This window comes from Phaethon aethereus (assembly GCF_964289735.1).
Source record: "Phaethon aethereus genome assembly, chromosome: 12".
NCBI classification, from domain to species: domain Eukaryota; kingdom Metazoa; phylum Chordata; class Aves; order Phaethontiformes; family Phaethontidae; genus Phaethon; species Phaethon aethereus.
The window spans coordinates 11,791,965-11,808,583 of record NC_138588.1 but is presented as its reverse complement, the minus strand read 5'-3'; the positions used below and the strand labels follow the sequence as shown (position 1 = coordinate 11,808,583).

The following is a 16,619-nucleotide window of genomic DNA, read 5'->3' as shown; positions in this document are numbered from 1 at the left end:
CCCCTCAGAGTTCCGTTGCGTTTCCTGCAGTCTGCTTCGTGCTGCCCTGGGGCTTTCTCGCCGCAGAAGGTCCCAGCCCTGTCAGTTGGAGACGGCGCTCGCGGTTCAGGATATCTACCGCGTCGGCGGAAGCTGCTACCGCCGCAAGCTGGCACCTAACCGCGGTGCTCCCGCGCCGCCCAGCAGGCAGCAGTGACTGCGAAGAGTGTGCTTTCTGGCACTGCCTGCACTTCACGCAGAACGCCCATGTTCTGGCTGTTTGTCTTAGAACTGCACTTGGAACGTGGAGGGTACCCCGCAGCGGCAGTGATTTATCTGGGTTTTGGAGATCAGGTGTAGATGGAATTATTTAGTCTTAAAATTTTCTGTTTGAATCGAGATTTGGGTCTTGTGTAAAGCTGTGTAAACTCTATTGCTGTCTTTTTTTGAAAAGCATACTCCTGTAACTTTGTGAACAGCTATTATTTTGAGACCACAAATGTTTTCCTGTGCCGTTAGAGCAGTGTCTCTCTTGTCAGCATCAATAACGAAAGTGCTTCGGGGTGTCACAGTCGAAGATCACGCTGCCGTAAGACATTGTACTGAAAAGAATTAGTTTATGGGCTGGGAATGCATGTCAAATTACAGGGCCTCTCACCCCCTTTGCTTCTTGAGGAAACTTGATAATAGTATGGGTTAGGCTAAGATGGAGGGTATATTTGCTTTATCTCAGAGATATTTAAAAGAAAATTGCCCTATAAAGTTTGTATGCATATTAGATTTTGTGTTTATTCAAATGGATGTCCCTGACCTTTCAAAAGTTAGAGCTTGCTGGCGGGGGAGGGAAAGGGATCATAGCGTACACAAGTATTTAATTTTACCAGAAAATAACTAATAATTTTTCTGGGATTAATTTTAAATGTTTATTGGAATGTTAGCCAGGTGTTTTGCTTTTGTTATTTTTCAATTAAATTACACTTGGTTTTATTTAAACAATTTTGGATCACAGCTCAGCAATTATTGTTTGTTTGTTTTTGTTAAACATGACTGTGTTTTGTTACATCATTTCACAAGTGTGATCCCTGACATGAAAAAGTAAACCTAAATTAGCTGAAAGTAAATAATGAGAATGACTTTTTTAATTTTAAGTGATACAGCACAGCGTGCAAAAGGCAATTTTGTAACTATTGCTGCTTTGAAGACCAGAGAGAACCCTGAGTGATCTAATCAGAAGGATTTATCTAATCAGAAGGATTTCACTAAAACTGTGATTATGAACCTCTGCACACAGCAATACTAATTCTGTCTGGATGGGGTATGGGCATACAGTCATGTTTCTGATACATTACTCGGAGTACACAGTGAAAGTTTTATGCCAGCTGCGGAGGGTGAGACGACATCTGTCCTGAATAAATCCTAAAAAAAAAAATCTGTCAATATTATTAAATAAATACAAACTTGCAGAATGAGTCTAGACTGGGTCAGCACTTACTGCCTGGTATATGGAGCACCATTAGACTGTGTTTTAGCTCAAGACTTAATTTTTCAGCCTCAAGCCTTGCTCCTGGAAGATTTCTTTTATCTCACAAAGTTCTGTCAACAGGTATTTCACTGAAGTAGTTTGGTTTGCCCACACACAATAAATTTCAGGACAGAGATCTAAACTTACAGAATTAAATTTTCTCTTATGGCTTTCCATCCTGTAGACATTTAATTCATTGTCAGTAGTCATGCTGAAGACTAACAGGACTGCTCTTCCAGGTAAATAGTATCTACCAGTGTTTTCACAAGCTTTTAGACACTGATTCTACCAATAGGCAAAAACATAACTCTGCGCGAGTTCAGTGAGTGGGATCTTTTTCTTAGTAAAAGGATGAATATGCATATATGTGCATTAAGGACACAGATCTCAAGGTCTTTCTAGATGTTTACCTCATGCTTTACTGAAATCTCTTTGGAGTTCTTGGTGCTATAACAACTGAATCAGATAATTTTATCATTAAACAGATATTTTCTGTTACAGGAAATAGCTTCTTTGATGAGTATTTTTTGCTAAATAGGATCATACGGAATCATTTCCAATAAATTAGTTCATAGTGTATTGGATTTTCATTTAACAGCTACAATGTATTGTCTGTTTCAGCTAACCATGTCTTTAAATTCATCTACGCTTTTAAATGAAGAAAATTCTCAAGGACCAAAAAGAAATACTGAATGTTTGGAAAGTCTAGAATTGCAGACTCCATCATCGTTTCAAGATAACCCACTTCAACAATTACAGTTAGCCTCACAGGAAGTACTTGAAAAGGCAAAAAAGAGTGGGAGATCAAAATGCCCCCGTTGCAATAGTTCAAGGATGTTTTATTGTTATACATGCTTTGTTCCTGTTGAAACTGTCCCTACCAAAGAAATTCCGACTGTGAAGGTTAATATTTCTTACGGATTTTTTCATAATATTCTTGTGCATTTTAGTTACTGGGGACAGAGAACAAACAGTCTGTGGCCATTTCTTTTCTGATTCATTCTTCATGGACAGTCATCTTTAACACAGTTATAAGTATGAATAAACTACAGTTGGATAAAATTGTTATTATTTGAGGAATTACATCTACAAACACTAACAGCATACCAGTCCTCACAAACATTTATGTATTTATTAGATGAGAAAGTAAGCTGAACTCACACAGCTTCTCATGCAAATGACTGTTTTCACTTAGTTCTTAAAAGTTTCTTTACAGTGCTCTTACCTTCATTCTTCAGTTTCTAAGAACTCTGGCCAGAACACAGTATATTGTGAACAAAAAATACAATTTGTCTGTAACCAAGAGTAAATGTTACATAAAATGTAAGCCAAAAGGCATTCCTAAATGTCATGGTTGTATAATTCAGATAGCCACTCTTAAAATATATTCGAAGTATAAAAAGTGTAATGCCCTTCAGCTAAAATACTTGGAGAAACCATTAAAGAGGACTAAGACATTTTGCATAAACACCTAGGAACTAAAATGCATTTTGAAGACATGCTGCAGTTTGTTTGAAAGCATTGTAAAAATACTTCAGAAGTACTTTGGAAATTTGACCTAGTGGATTTAGGTGTATTTTCATTGATATAGCCATTTTTGCAATAGGGTGAATAGCCAATACAGGTTAAGTATTAATATTTAGGACCATTATATTGCTCAAATTAAGACTACATTGTATTTACCTTATTGGTACTATTTCTAGAGGTTTTACCACACTACTACTGCAGCGTTCCAAATAGCATTCATTGCATACTTCAGTATGTACATGAACTGGGAGAATACAACAGGTGCTACTTGTCACTTGTCTCTAGTTTAGTTCTAAACCTATTAAAAAAAAAATTGTCAAATACATCTTAATTACATGCCCATATGATTGCTCCTGGATTTTGCATAAATTTTTGTACCTGTATATATGATCATGAATACTGCTTTTTTTCTTTTTTCTCTTTCTTACTCTAGTTACCTTTGAAGATTGACATTATTAAACACCCAAATGAAACAGATGGCAAAAGCACCGCTGTGCATGCTAAGCTCCTGGCACCCGATGATGTTACGATTTATAAATACCCTTGCATTCCAGAATATGAAGAAAAAAGACATGAAGTAAGAAATTCTATAGAGAATACCCTAGCAGGGCTTTGTGCTAGGGACATGCAGAGTCATCTTCTGTACTTCCTTGTGCAGTGGTACTGGACCCTGCTGGGAGGGAGTGGGAAGAATTCTGTTAGTCCAGACCACTCCATCCTGCGCTCTCTCAAAGCTTGGGCCTGCAAATGTACAGTGGTTATGGACTGTCCTCCAAAGCTTAGAAAAACCTTATCACTATCTAACCACCTTGAATTTCCTATGTTCACCACCTTAGATAATGGATAATTTGATGCATCGTGTACCATGAGAAATATTTTGCCCAAAAATACGAAAGTATTCAACTTACAGGAAGTTAAACAGCAGTTAGGTGTTGTGCTCATCATATTCAGCAGCTGCAGTATTTAAACTTCCTTAAAATTTTTAGGTCTGTTACAGAGAAAACCTACTAAAATGCAACTATTGTCTATCACAGTCAGCACAGAGCCTGAAAAAAGTGAGCTATAACTTGGATTTATATGGTCATTTAAATGGTTTGATTAATCTGAAATCTAATATTTACATATTTGATATCATAATTAACACTTTCATTATTGACTACCTGAAGAGGATAATATACATAACTCATAGACATGTTATTTTCTTCAAGGAATAAGCCATCAAGGAAAGTATAGGTGGCAGAGAGGCAGGAAGGTGAAAAAAGGTAGAAGGAACAACGGGGAAGGCAGGCAAAAGTGGGAAGAGATGGCATTGACTTTGTGCTGTCCAGGATTTCCAAGTCACTCATTCTAAATGCTGCAGTATGGTACTGGAAAAATACTAGGTAAGGCCATCACTGGTCTTTTTCATGTAAGATATTTCTGGGACTTGCAATAGACACAGGGGCAGAACAGACTATTTCTTCTGCTCAAAAATTTGTGAATGAAATTAGAAACTATTCTTTATAGCCTTCCTGCCCCATATACTGGAATGACAAGTGGAATTTGAACTTCCCCAGGGCCAACACCATTGTCTTAACTGAAAAAACTTTTTTTTACAGAAGTATTACAGTTAGTAGTAGGGGCATGGAGGTAACATTTAATTAAAAGATCTCTAATAGGTATCTTTATTCATTATTTTAACATAGTCTTTTATCCTTTTAGACATTAGAATATTTTTTAATAGATAGTCTTTCATCTTTTCCTGACTTAAATATTTATGGGCAGGCATAGAAAATTTCTGTTCTTCAGTGAAACAATTCCTGGTATTTCACTAGATTTTGTTGACACTCAGATTTCTTTCTTTTCTTTATTTAGATAGCACTTATCTTTCCTGGCCCCAATTCAGTTTCAGTAAAAGATATTGCTTTCCATCTCCAAAAATACACTGAGAAGGGTGTTTGCAGTAATGATGACGACTGTTCCAGAGAGCCATTTCTTAAGCAGGCAAAAATAGAGCCTAAAGAAGAAGAAAAAAACCTAAATGAATGCATCTCAAGCAACGGGAGTGAAGGCAGTAGACTGAAGAAAATAATATTCATTGACAGTACCTGGAATCAAACTAACAAAATAATAACTGATGAACGACTTCAAGGTAAAAAAAAAAGTTGATATTGAGATGTTACTGCTACAGAAATGATTAAGGGAAATATATGTCTCTAACAGACCCGAGCATGATGGAAGTGTATACTTAACCCTATATCTGAGTGTACCTGAAAATATTCAGTAGTCTATTTCAGTGCTGTAGAAGACTTCCTTAGCCAAAGACTCCATTACTTTTCATGGCATATAATTTGTTTTGCAAAATAAGACTAGTATTAAGAAAGCATCTACATTTATTTCTCCCACTTCTCCATTAGAACAAATTTCCTCAATCTCACAGAATGGAAGCTGTCATGTTAGACAACAGAAGAATAGTAGTTTGAATGACCTCTGGAGGAAGCCAGAAAGATTTCCTTTGCAGGTGGCTATCTGCTTTTTCAGGAGACCCAGGGGTGCAGTTTTGTACATGCTAGTGGCAGACAGGCACTAGAAGGTGAACAAGGGATCTAAGAGATACAGCGCAAGTATGTCATGGCTTGGTTTCTTTTTCTAGTAAAATTCTTTGTTTTATCGTCATTTCAATGACCTCACTACTTTCCAGACAAAAGCAGAATGCCTGCTTGCCCTCCACACCCTCCCATCTTTGAAAGTAAAAACTTGTATTTCTGCAAAGGGTTTTTGTCTAAGGTTCATTACAAGAAGTTTACAGTTAAGTATTCCAAATAAAACCACAAAAGATAAAACAATTTATCAATAGCATTCCATTTCATTTGAGATAAATAGAGGTTTGAAAATACTTCAGAAAGGTGCACTTAGCTGGGAGGCAGGCTATCAAGGTTACCTATATCAATGTAATATTATGTAACTGCTTACTAGTGCCCACTTTGCACTGAATCCTACAAGGAATTTCACAGACTTCTTACATGCAAGATGAGTGTTGCCTTGCTGTCTAGTCAGTTTATTAGAGAGTCCCACATGTTAGTATAATGTATTGGCTAAATAAAGTCCTGTTACTAAGTATTTAATGTAACACAAAACATACTCTATGAAATAAATTGAAGTATTACTGTAAAGATTAGAGTAATTGCATGTTGCAAGTTACTGTAAAGCATTTGGAACTTATTTTAAAAGGATGAATTGAAGAAAGTAACAGGCAGCCAGGGGAACTGAAGATTTCCATGGAAGCTTATGCAGTATATTAGTCAAAAATTTGTGACTCAAGTTAGTTTGGAGCTCTTGAAGAATGGTTTCCAGTAACCCTATGTGAATGCTGATCTGGTGGACTCTTCCCTTCTTTCTAGAATTTCATCTCTGTTCCAGCTGTATTGCAGTCCTCTGTTTCCCTGAGCACCTTTCAGGATTGCTGTAAGGTGTAACTAGTGTCATGCAAGTGAGTCTCTTTTATCCACACCCAGGGGAGAATTTTACCCTTCATACAGCAGTTATAACAGTGTGCACAACCCATGCATTCATTGCTTTCCTTAGTGCCTGTCATGAAGGATGTTAAGTTGCATTAATACTCCTTTTAGAGATTGCAGTTTTGGCTTCCAAGACAAATGGGGCAGAGGCTCCTTAGGCATAAACGGATTAAATTTTTTATGTTCTACACACATGAAAAATAGACAACGGTTGTCATTTTTCAGTCCAACTACAAATGAAGTCATCATCCAACAAAATATTCCTCATATTAAATTTCAAAAAGGAGTGTTCATAATTCCACATGAAAAGTAATTGCCGTACTTATTCAGAAAGACAAAGTTACAAGAAATACTGGATGGAAACATCAATGAAGCCAAGAAAATGTAAAAAGCCGTGTGTTTTTTAAGGCTGCATGTATATATAGAGTAAATCTAGCTAGTTGTACTGCAAGAGAAAGCAAATGAGTCCATCAATCAAAAAAACCAGCCTAGAAAACTTGGACAAAAAAAATACTTCTGTATCTTGGCAAAGTGGTGTAATATATCTTTAGAAAGCAAAACTAATCCGTTGTGTTAAAGACAGGAAATATTTGAAAGTTGGTAATGTCTAGGATTGATTACTTCATTAAAGCTGATCACTAGATCAGAAAGGAAACAGTTACAACTAATGTTAATGATTACTTTCTCATATGAGTGATGAAGCTTATTGGCAACATCAGCATGGTTGTTAAAGAAACAGATTGCTTTGCTATTTTTTCCTGTAAGTTTGATCCACTTTGTATTAGCCAAACGTCTTATTTTACTAGCTTATACATTTCTTTTCTACAAGGCTGAATCATACATCTGCTTTAGTTGTTTGGGGTTTGTTTTTTTTTTTTAAGCTTCTGTGCTTGCTTTCATTTCCACAAGAAAAAAGTAGCCTTTTCCTATGCACAGCTAGGATATTTGAGAGCAGTAAGTTGATGTTCTCAGAGGCAAACTCATCCACTTTTTCTGACAAATCTCTTGTCCTTTTCTCACATTTTCATCTTTTTCTTCCCTCAAAAAAATCAGTCGGGGGTGTGATGCAAAGAAAAAGCAGGAGTTGTCATGAGTTTCCACATTCTTTCTAAAAATAACATATGCAGAAATGATTCAGGGGGCTGTAGCTGAGGCAAAGTGAATCTAAGATATGTAAACCCCTTCTTCCTCAACCTTAAGTTACTCATAATCCTTTGGAATCTAAAAGATTAGGAAAGGAACAAAATTCCTGCCTGAAATAGCATTTTCAAGCTGCTGCCTCTTTAGTGAATTAACAGTATAATTAACATAACAATAGGCACATTAGTAAGAGCTTAGACATACTAGCTACTACAGGTGCAAACCATAATTACTCATTAAAATTTTCAGCACTGGTATTTCCTGAAGTAGTGGCATCTCCCAGTTCACTATACAAACTATAGGGACAAAGAGGTGATGGAAGGCTCGGTAAGCAACAGGCTTCAGCATGTATGTAACTTTACAACTTGCATATGTCTTGTTGGTAAGAACTTAGAATCTCTCTTAGATGTAACATCAGCAACCAAACATGATTAATACAGGATCCTACAGGTTTGAGCATTTAATTGTGATAGTGGAGGGAGCACAGGGACTATGCTGTGATAACAGGATGTAGCATATTGGGAAAAAATGGAGGCTTAAGGAAAGATGGGAGATCTCTCTAAAAGGTATTGTCTGCCATAAGACACATATACAGGAGAATACTTTTTCTAAGGGAAATTTGGTTACATTACCCAAGTAGATTTAAAGGTAGCTGTATTTCCATTTAGCTCAGATTCATAGAAACATTTATTGCTAATGAGCTCAAAGTATGCGGATGCTAAAAAGCAGAACCAACATGTTGATTTCCTTAGTGTTGTAAGCTTTCGTATGAACAATCAGTATTTGCCTTTGGCTGTGTAGATACAAATACAGTACAGATGATAGAAACATGCTCAGTAAACTGTAACCCTTAACTCCCTCTAATTTTTTTACTTTTTTTTTGTTACAAAACTCCTAAAATTCTATGTTGGAAATTAACTGCATTTGTGGTAAGCTCAGTAGTGTCAGTGGTCTTTCCTTCAATGAACTTTTGCTTGTATTCAAACCACAAATAGGGTGGCGCTTTACATTGGAGGAATCGTCCCCTAAATTAGTTCATTGGTGTTAAGGTGGAAACATCACTGAATTTGATGGAACTTTTCACTTTGGTTAAGGCAGAGAATTCGAGTATTGAAACCTGTTGAGGGAAACAAGCTTAACGCAGTTTCCTATTAATATTTTAAATGCATATGTACAGGGTTATTAGAGGTAATAATTAGACTATGTTATTTTGAATTTTTAGTTCTGAAATGCCAACTATAACATTTAAATTCAGTGATGGATTCGCCTGTGGTTCTGTTTTTTTAAAAAACACTGTAGAAGAGATTTAGGCAAGATATCATACATTACTAACTGCCAAGCAAACAACTAAATCTATCTTGCATTTACACTATAAAGAATTAAACACAGTTTGAAGATAAAAAGTATAGAATTACAAGTGCTGGGCTATAGGCCAGTTGGCGGTCCTGAATTTGAACCTTACGGAAACTTCTCCATCCATAACTTCCAAGCAACTCTTAAACCATATTGTTGTTTATACTACTACTTGTATTAAACCATTCTCTGACACATGCTTAGTATCAGATTTTAACATTTGGAAAAAGATAATTTCAGAACCCCACCCTGGTATTGACAGGTATATACACTAGTCTTTATAATCCTACTGTCCATCCTGTTTACAAAGTGATTACAGATATGTAAGGTGTTTTTAATTGAGTAGTTTGTGCATCTTAAGGAGCATAAAAATCAAGATGCATGTTTAAAATTCATCTGAATAATAAAAGTTACAGAGACTATAGTAGATAAAAGATTTTCATATGCCATACAGAGACCAAGTTTCCTTCTGTCATCTCAAGTGGCATTGCTTTTAGTTACTAACAAAATTGACCAGATTCTGTCATACTTACTCTTGAGTAATCCCAGTGAGATTCCAGTTACTTAACAAGCATAAATGAAAAGTGTCTGCCTCTTAGCAAATATTCCTCTCTTCAGCAAAACAGTCTGAGGGATTCTGTTTTACACTTGAAAGGTATTAGCTTTGCAAAAGATGAAGTTTGACTAATCATTTTATGAACACTGATGAGTCTTTGTAGATGTGGGTTTCACTCTTCCCATCTGAAGAGACCCTGCAGTTTACTGAGGGCTGTGAGGCTGCATGAATGAAAGAGCAACCTATAAGTTTTAATTGCAAACATGAGGATTATAACCTAGAATTTACAGCACCTATTCATCGAATTTCAAAGTGATCCACAAAGGAGGGTAAAACTATTGCCTTCATTTTACAGATGGAAAATGGCACTACAGGAAAATAAATTATTTGCATGCAGGCATCTAGCAGGCTAGCAGCAAAGTCAGAAAACAAAACAACAGACTTTTTTGGCATCCCATACACATTGTCTAATCTATCAGCTTTTTTTCTTGACAGGGTTGCTGCAAATTGAGTTGAAGACAAGGAAAACTTGCTTTTGGCGTCATCAGAAGGGAAAGCCAGACACATACCTTTCCACCATAGAAGCAATTTATTATTTCCTTGTAGACTATCATCAGGAGATTTTGAGAGAGCGCTACAAAGGACAATATGATAATCTGCTTTTTTTCTTTTCATTTATGTACACATTGATTAAAAATGCCAAGTGTTGTGCAGGAAAAGACTAAGTGTCTGTAGGTGAGTAACACTACATTTTCTTTTGTTTCTTTTGTAAGGCTAAGCTGCACAGGTGTAACTATTTTTAGCTAACTAAAATCTGGAAATAGATTGTATTTTTATAATGGCAACAGTATTTGTCCATAAGTAAGCTGCAGACCTCATGTCCTAAACACTTGAGGTTGTAAAACTACTCAGATGAGCAGTCTGATTAGAATTACTTATTTGAAAACAGTTATGCACTGCTAAATATTGCTGTGTTTGAACCTACAGACCCGATATGCTCATCACAGTGAGATTATTTCCTGAGGTGGGATAGGAGGATTTGGCCCCTCTTGCCATAAGGAATGATCTCTCTCACTGTCAAAAGGAATTAGCATGCTAGCTTTTTATTATTATTATTAACACTTTGTTGTTTCATGTATTTTCTTTGTGTTTTACCCAGTAATAATGATTTTACTTCCATGACATCAAAAACTTACTGAAATTATTAGGATGTTATTTCATTTGGGGGGAGGGGGGCACCAATACAAAATTAAAGACCACATTAAGTGTATAGAATATAAATTATGTACTCTCAAGATTAATTCTGGAAAATTATCCTAGTAATAGAAAAGAGCGATCTCTTTAAACATTATTATGCAGTGCATGATTTCTATAGTACCATTCACATACTGTTATATTAAGATTATTCTCAACTTCTTGGATAATTTTAGACTTCTTCAAACTAATTTAGTGTTTATTATTATAATGATATCATTATTATTTTGGGGAACACTAACTTAACAAATGTCATTATGGCATATTAGACAGTCAAATTTTATAGATGCCACATACTTGTATTCTAAGCAGTAGAACAGGCTCATTGCACAGTAGGAGTTGTCTGAAAATGTAGATCTTTTTGCAGGACCTAAGACAAAGTAATTTGCAGAGACAAGAAATAGGGAAGATGGTGGTTCTGACCACAACATTTCTGATGAGACTTCCTTAAATTAGGCAGTTTTTCTTTTGCAGTAATAGTGCAAATTTGAACAGCATAAATAAGATTTTGTCTATGCTGATGAAATTTTTGCTGGTATGTGTAGCACTGCTGGCAGAGTCATCGCATGTGAATGTAATTATACAAGTGCAACTTTGCCAAGCTATACCAGTACAGCTAATGCTGTATTTTTTACAAGCAGAGTTATATGAACATATTTTTATCATATTAGGATGTCCTGCCAGAAAAATTTACATTTGTAAAAATTATAGTCTTAAGGGAGAAAAAAAAAATGTTTCATGAGGGGTGCAATATAAGATGGATAAATATTTCAGAATATTCTCAGAAGTGTGTTACTTAAGAAAAAACTTAATCTTGCCAAAGTGACACAGATTGAAAAATGATAACATTATTTTAAAAAAAAAAAAATCCAGTTTTTGTTGTCTATTTTCATTAAAAAACCTGCTTAAATGTTCACTTGTAGCATACTCTCCAGGAAGGTACTCTCAGACCCTGGTGAACATAGGAACAGTGCCTTGAAAAATACTTCAAGAAAATCTTTTTACGCTTACACAGGAACCCATGCAGGCTTAAACTGATTTGTACTATGTTTTTTTAATGCTTCAAGATACTGAAATCGAAGTTAATATTGCTTAAAACACAAGATATGAGTACACTCTCTCCGCAGGTCATACTTCTCTTCAGATCTGTATGCTTATTTGCACACGTGAATGCATATAAAAATGCATTTCAGTGGACAACCAAAACGTCTCCTCCATTTGTAAAAATGAATGCTAGTTAAGTTACATGAGTGTATGTGAAGCGTGCATGAACTTTAACAGCACCACAAGAAACATAGGCTTGAAGTTAGAATGAGAAAGATAATTTTAAAATATACATATATATTGAGTTCATGTCCCAGACAAGGAGAAAAATTAGCAGTCATGTCTCAGTACTACTGACATAGCACATTTCTTATTCATTTGGTTCTTAATGCTATTGAGAGGTTATTTTGACTTTTTACAATGATTAATGCTATTTCCTTTGGTATGAATTCCGATAGTATTTTGACATTTCCATCTGTTCTTGTATTTCTTAAACAAAGATTGTTGTAATATTTTTTAAAAATCACACAAGTATAATAGCTTGAGAAGGAAACTTTCACCCACTTTAAACGAACAAAAATAAAATGAACTCACTGACCTAATGTTTTACAAGAACCAGAGAAAAATGGGGGGGGGGGGGGGGGGAAGGGAGTTACTTCCAAGACACATTTCCCTGAAAACATGTTTTTTTATTTAAGCAACAGAGGTCAGATAAAAGCTTATATAAGCTGTTCTTTGTTACTTTTGGAAAATAGTTTCATAAGGTTAAAAATGGTTTCCAAATTTAAGTTCTGTGTACCTCATTATTTGAACAATGGCAATTAAGAATCTATTCCAGAAGTAAATTAATTGTAATTCTCAGGTGAAATCAATGTACAGAAAAGATTTTAAGTCTGGAACACTGTGTCCAGGAATTGGGTTCAGATTCTTTTTCTTCCAGTGCAATCTCTGTGTAACATAAGAGCCATTCTTATACCAAGTGACAGAGGCACGTCTAATATCTGTAATTAATTATGATCTGTTGATATTCCTGTGATAACCTTTTATGAGGGCAGGAAGGAGGTTATTGTCACTTCTGCAAATCTGTCTGAGCAGCAGATGTAGTTCCCCTTTCTCTCCCATCTCCCGCTGTCCCCTCTGCAAAAAATATTTAAATCCTCTATCTAATTTCAGTACTGGTATAAGAAGCCAAACCAAGTCATCCACCTCACACTGAAAATGTCTCAATACTGCTGATATGTTTTTCCAGCTTTGAGACTAAAGAATAATCTTGTTCCACCAAGTGAAAGCAATCAAGTGGTTAATCCTTTCAAGTACAATTAGCAGCACTGACCTCCCTGTTCTTTAAAATGAGGGTCATGGGGAGGTAAAGGCCAGTTCTGGGCATTTTCTTTCATACCAGAATACCCCTTCACTAACTATCTCTTCTGTTTCCAAAAATATCAGAGAGCAAGGGGGAAAAACAGGCTTCTACGTCCATTAGCAGTAACTTAAACAGACATAAGTTAAAGGGGGAGGAAAAGGAAGAGCATTTCTATCTCCATTCACAACAGAAGACATCTGGCCTCCTGTGGGGAGGCCCCAGATAACAAAGAACCTGTCATTATAAACCTCCGCGATGTGTTCAGAGAACCATTTTACCTGCAGTCTGGCTCATTCATTTCCTGCCACCGAAGCCATCTGCTTTTGCTTACTGTGGGTATTTTTGTTCTTTGTTTGGCCAGGAGCATGAAGTGGCTTCACTTCAGCATGCCTGTATGCTTGGTCAGAGGGAGTATTTAATCTTTTTCTCAAAATGAATAAGGGAAGGAGCTGCAAAAAACAATTCCTTTCCTGGAAGGTAGCACAAATGTCATCCAAGCCTAGGTTGACTAAAGGGTCATGTCAGAGCATGAGGTAAAGATACATTGAGATTGGAAAGAAATGGCAACTTGGAATCTACAGCAGAACCTTCCAAAGCACCTGTAATCTCACCTGATTTAAATCCTTTGCTGCTACTTGCAAGTTTTTTTTTCAGTTGGAGTCCATCTGGTTTTCCACATAAGCTTCTTCAGGCCCAGTTGCAGAGTAGTGTTGCTTTTCTCTTGCACTGAATCTCAGTATTTTGCCTGAATGCTTTAAAAATCAGTCTGTCTTCATAAATGATGGTCATAGCATACTTCTATAAGATGTCATGTGATGTGAAAAATCCACTCCACCTATCCCTATCTTTGAAAATACCAAAATAAAGAAGGGGGGAAACTTCCTATTAATTTCCCATCATTTACTATAATACAGTTGATATGCTCCCAGTTACCATTAACTTGTGTCTCAAAGTATTCCAAAAGGCTGCACATCAGATTAATTCATCAAACTTGTTTTGCGACACAAAACTTAATGGTGACTACAGCAGGAAATATCATGTGGCAACAAAACGCTGATCTACTGATACCAGAATATGAGATCACCCACTAAGGTACTAAACAACTCAACATAATTCCTGAACTGTTACCTCTTGTCTTGAGACATCATTTCAGTAGAATTCCAATGCTGCTATTAGCAAGAATGTTGATTTTGGGGACACTTAGCTAAGCGGTTACAATTAGCAATACCAACATTCGAAGTAAGTGTTTATATGAGAAATTCACAACATTCTTCCTGTTCACCTGTTGGGAAAGATAACACATTGCTGCCATTTTATGGCTTCTGAAGGGGAATCAGATGCTGTAGAATTCTGAAGGTAGTGTATCACATTAAACTTTAAAAACACTCATAGTGGTATAGATTCTTTACCACTACCTGCCAGAAAAAAAATCAAATAGTTCTTGAGTCCCACTGCAATAGGTGGGAACTACTTCTCTAGTGCAAAACAGACTTTGTCTTTTCACCTCACTGAAAATGGAGATTTTTGCCTAACTTTTGAATGTGATAACAGCACCAGTATTGCTTATTAACTATGATTTTACTACTGACTTTTCAGACCACTGGTGTTGCAATAGAATGTTTAGAAACATACCACAGAAAAGTGAACAGAAGAGAATGCTTCACACCAGTATACCCATGATTGAGTCCTACTCGACCTATGATCCTATGTGCTTCACTTCCCTTACCTGTGAAATTAATTTCTGCCTCTGAACCAAATGTGTCTACATATGAAGATGGGCCCATAAGACAGTTGAACTCAGCACAAAGTCTAAAGGCTGAATATTATTACTTCAAAGGTTCTGATAGTAAAATTTTCCAACAGGAATAGAAGTGCTATACAGGAGTACATCGATATGTGTAAATATCGGTAAATATATACCTCCCTTCTAGTGATAAATGCATTAGGACACAAGCCAAAGATTTTCTCCGATGCTGTTTCTGTCTTAGGGAACATAACGATAAAGAAAATCAAAGTGTGGTATCAGAGTTTACAAAATTAAGTAATAAACTGTTATATGTACAGAGCAAATGTATACTTTAATTAGATACAGGCATATAGCTGAGCCTGTTAATGTACACAGATGAGTAATTTGACTAGGAATTAATTTGTTAAGTTTGGACATACTATCCAGCAGAAGTGTTGTGTTATCCCTCCAAACAATACACTGGAAAAACAAACATTTCATACCTTTTCACCATTCTGCTTATCACTGCTAATAAGACTCTTCTCCTGTCTCGTATCATGTTTTCTTTGCATCTTCAAGTAGCACTGAAGTATTAGATTTGTAAAAAAAAAAAAGTTAAACACATCCATCCAGGCTTAACAGGCCATGTCAAAAGAGGTAAACAGGTTATTCCAAAACAATTAAAAGAGTAAAACTGCCAAGAAAAATTTAGAGAATGTTTGAAATTCTGATTCACCAGCACAGAGGAGATGCCACAGATCATGCTGTGCCATTTGTTTAGCAGAGAGGAGGAGAAAGAGCGCACCCACCCTAAGGAAAGGAAAGTACTAAGGAAAATGTGTTTGCCTCAAGTAATTGCATGCATGGAACACATACAGTGAACATGCACATATATGACCCTTGATGGAAAATTTATATGTAATGCAACGTGATGTTTTCTTTGCTGTCTTTTGATTACTTACTGGAGAATAAAATAATCAAATCAGAATTAAGAGTTTTTCTGATGTTTTGGGTTTTTACTAATACATAAATAGTTTATAAATTCCTTGGTTTATGCTAGTATTTACTCTATTTAAATGTAATTTTATTAGAAGGAACAGCATATAAACCTATTAATGTCACTGTAAATTTTATAATATACCTTCTGTCCTACCAAACTGAGATAAGACCTGGCCTTTACCCTGTGAGAACACATTTTTGTGCATCTGATCCGGAATAACACACAACTTTAATAAAACAAGATGTCTGAGGCAAATAACATGGGCTCTTCATTTTTTTGCAACTTTTATGTCTCTGTATCATCTTCAACAGACATGCTATCAACAATGATTAGATATAATCTCTACTCACATTAATGTCTATCTGTTAATGTTTTCAAGTCCTGGTTTTAAACATACTTTAGTACTCTTGAGGCTTTCATCATAATGAGCTAGGCTAGTTTCCATGTGGAAAACCTTACTTCTACTCAATTAAAAATTGAATTATGAAAAACATTCCTAGGATGCACTCCATTTTGAAGTGTCTCATATAATCAGTGAGTCTTTTTTAAACCACACTTGAATGCCATCCTCACAGCCTAAAGGTCTGCTTTAGTACAATTTCTGAAACTATTTGCTTTGGAGACAGATGCTAATGAATTGAACAATCAGACTCTTTGT

General features: G+C 35.9%; 1 protein-coding gene across 1 annotated transcript; it reads left to right on the top strand.

Annotated features, from left to right (window-relative positions):
• Window positions 1-2,128: 2,128 nt before the first annotated feature.
• On the top strand, window positions 2,129-10,299 carry DTWD1 (DTW domain containing 1; the record flags this gene model as incomplete). The annotated part of the gene is made up of 4 exons (XM_082005413.1): window positions 2,129-2,404; window positions 3,462-3,605; window positions 4,883-5,159; window positions 10,070-10,299. The coding sequence occupies 4 exons, from the start codon at window positions 2,129-2,131 to the stop codon at window positions 10,297-10,299; spliced, it is 927 nt and encodes a 308-aa protein (XP_081861539.1).
• Window positions 10,300-16,619: the final 6,320 nt, after the last annotated feature.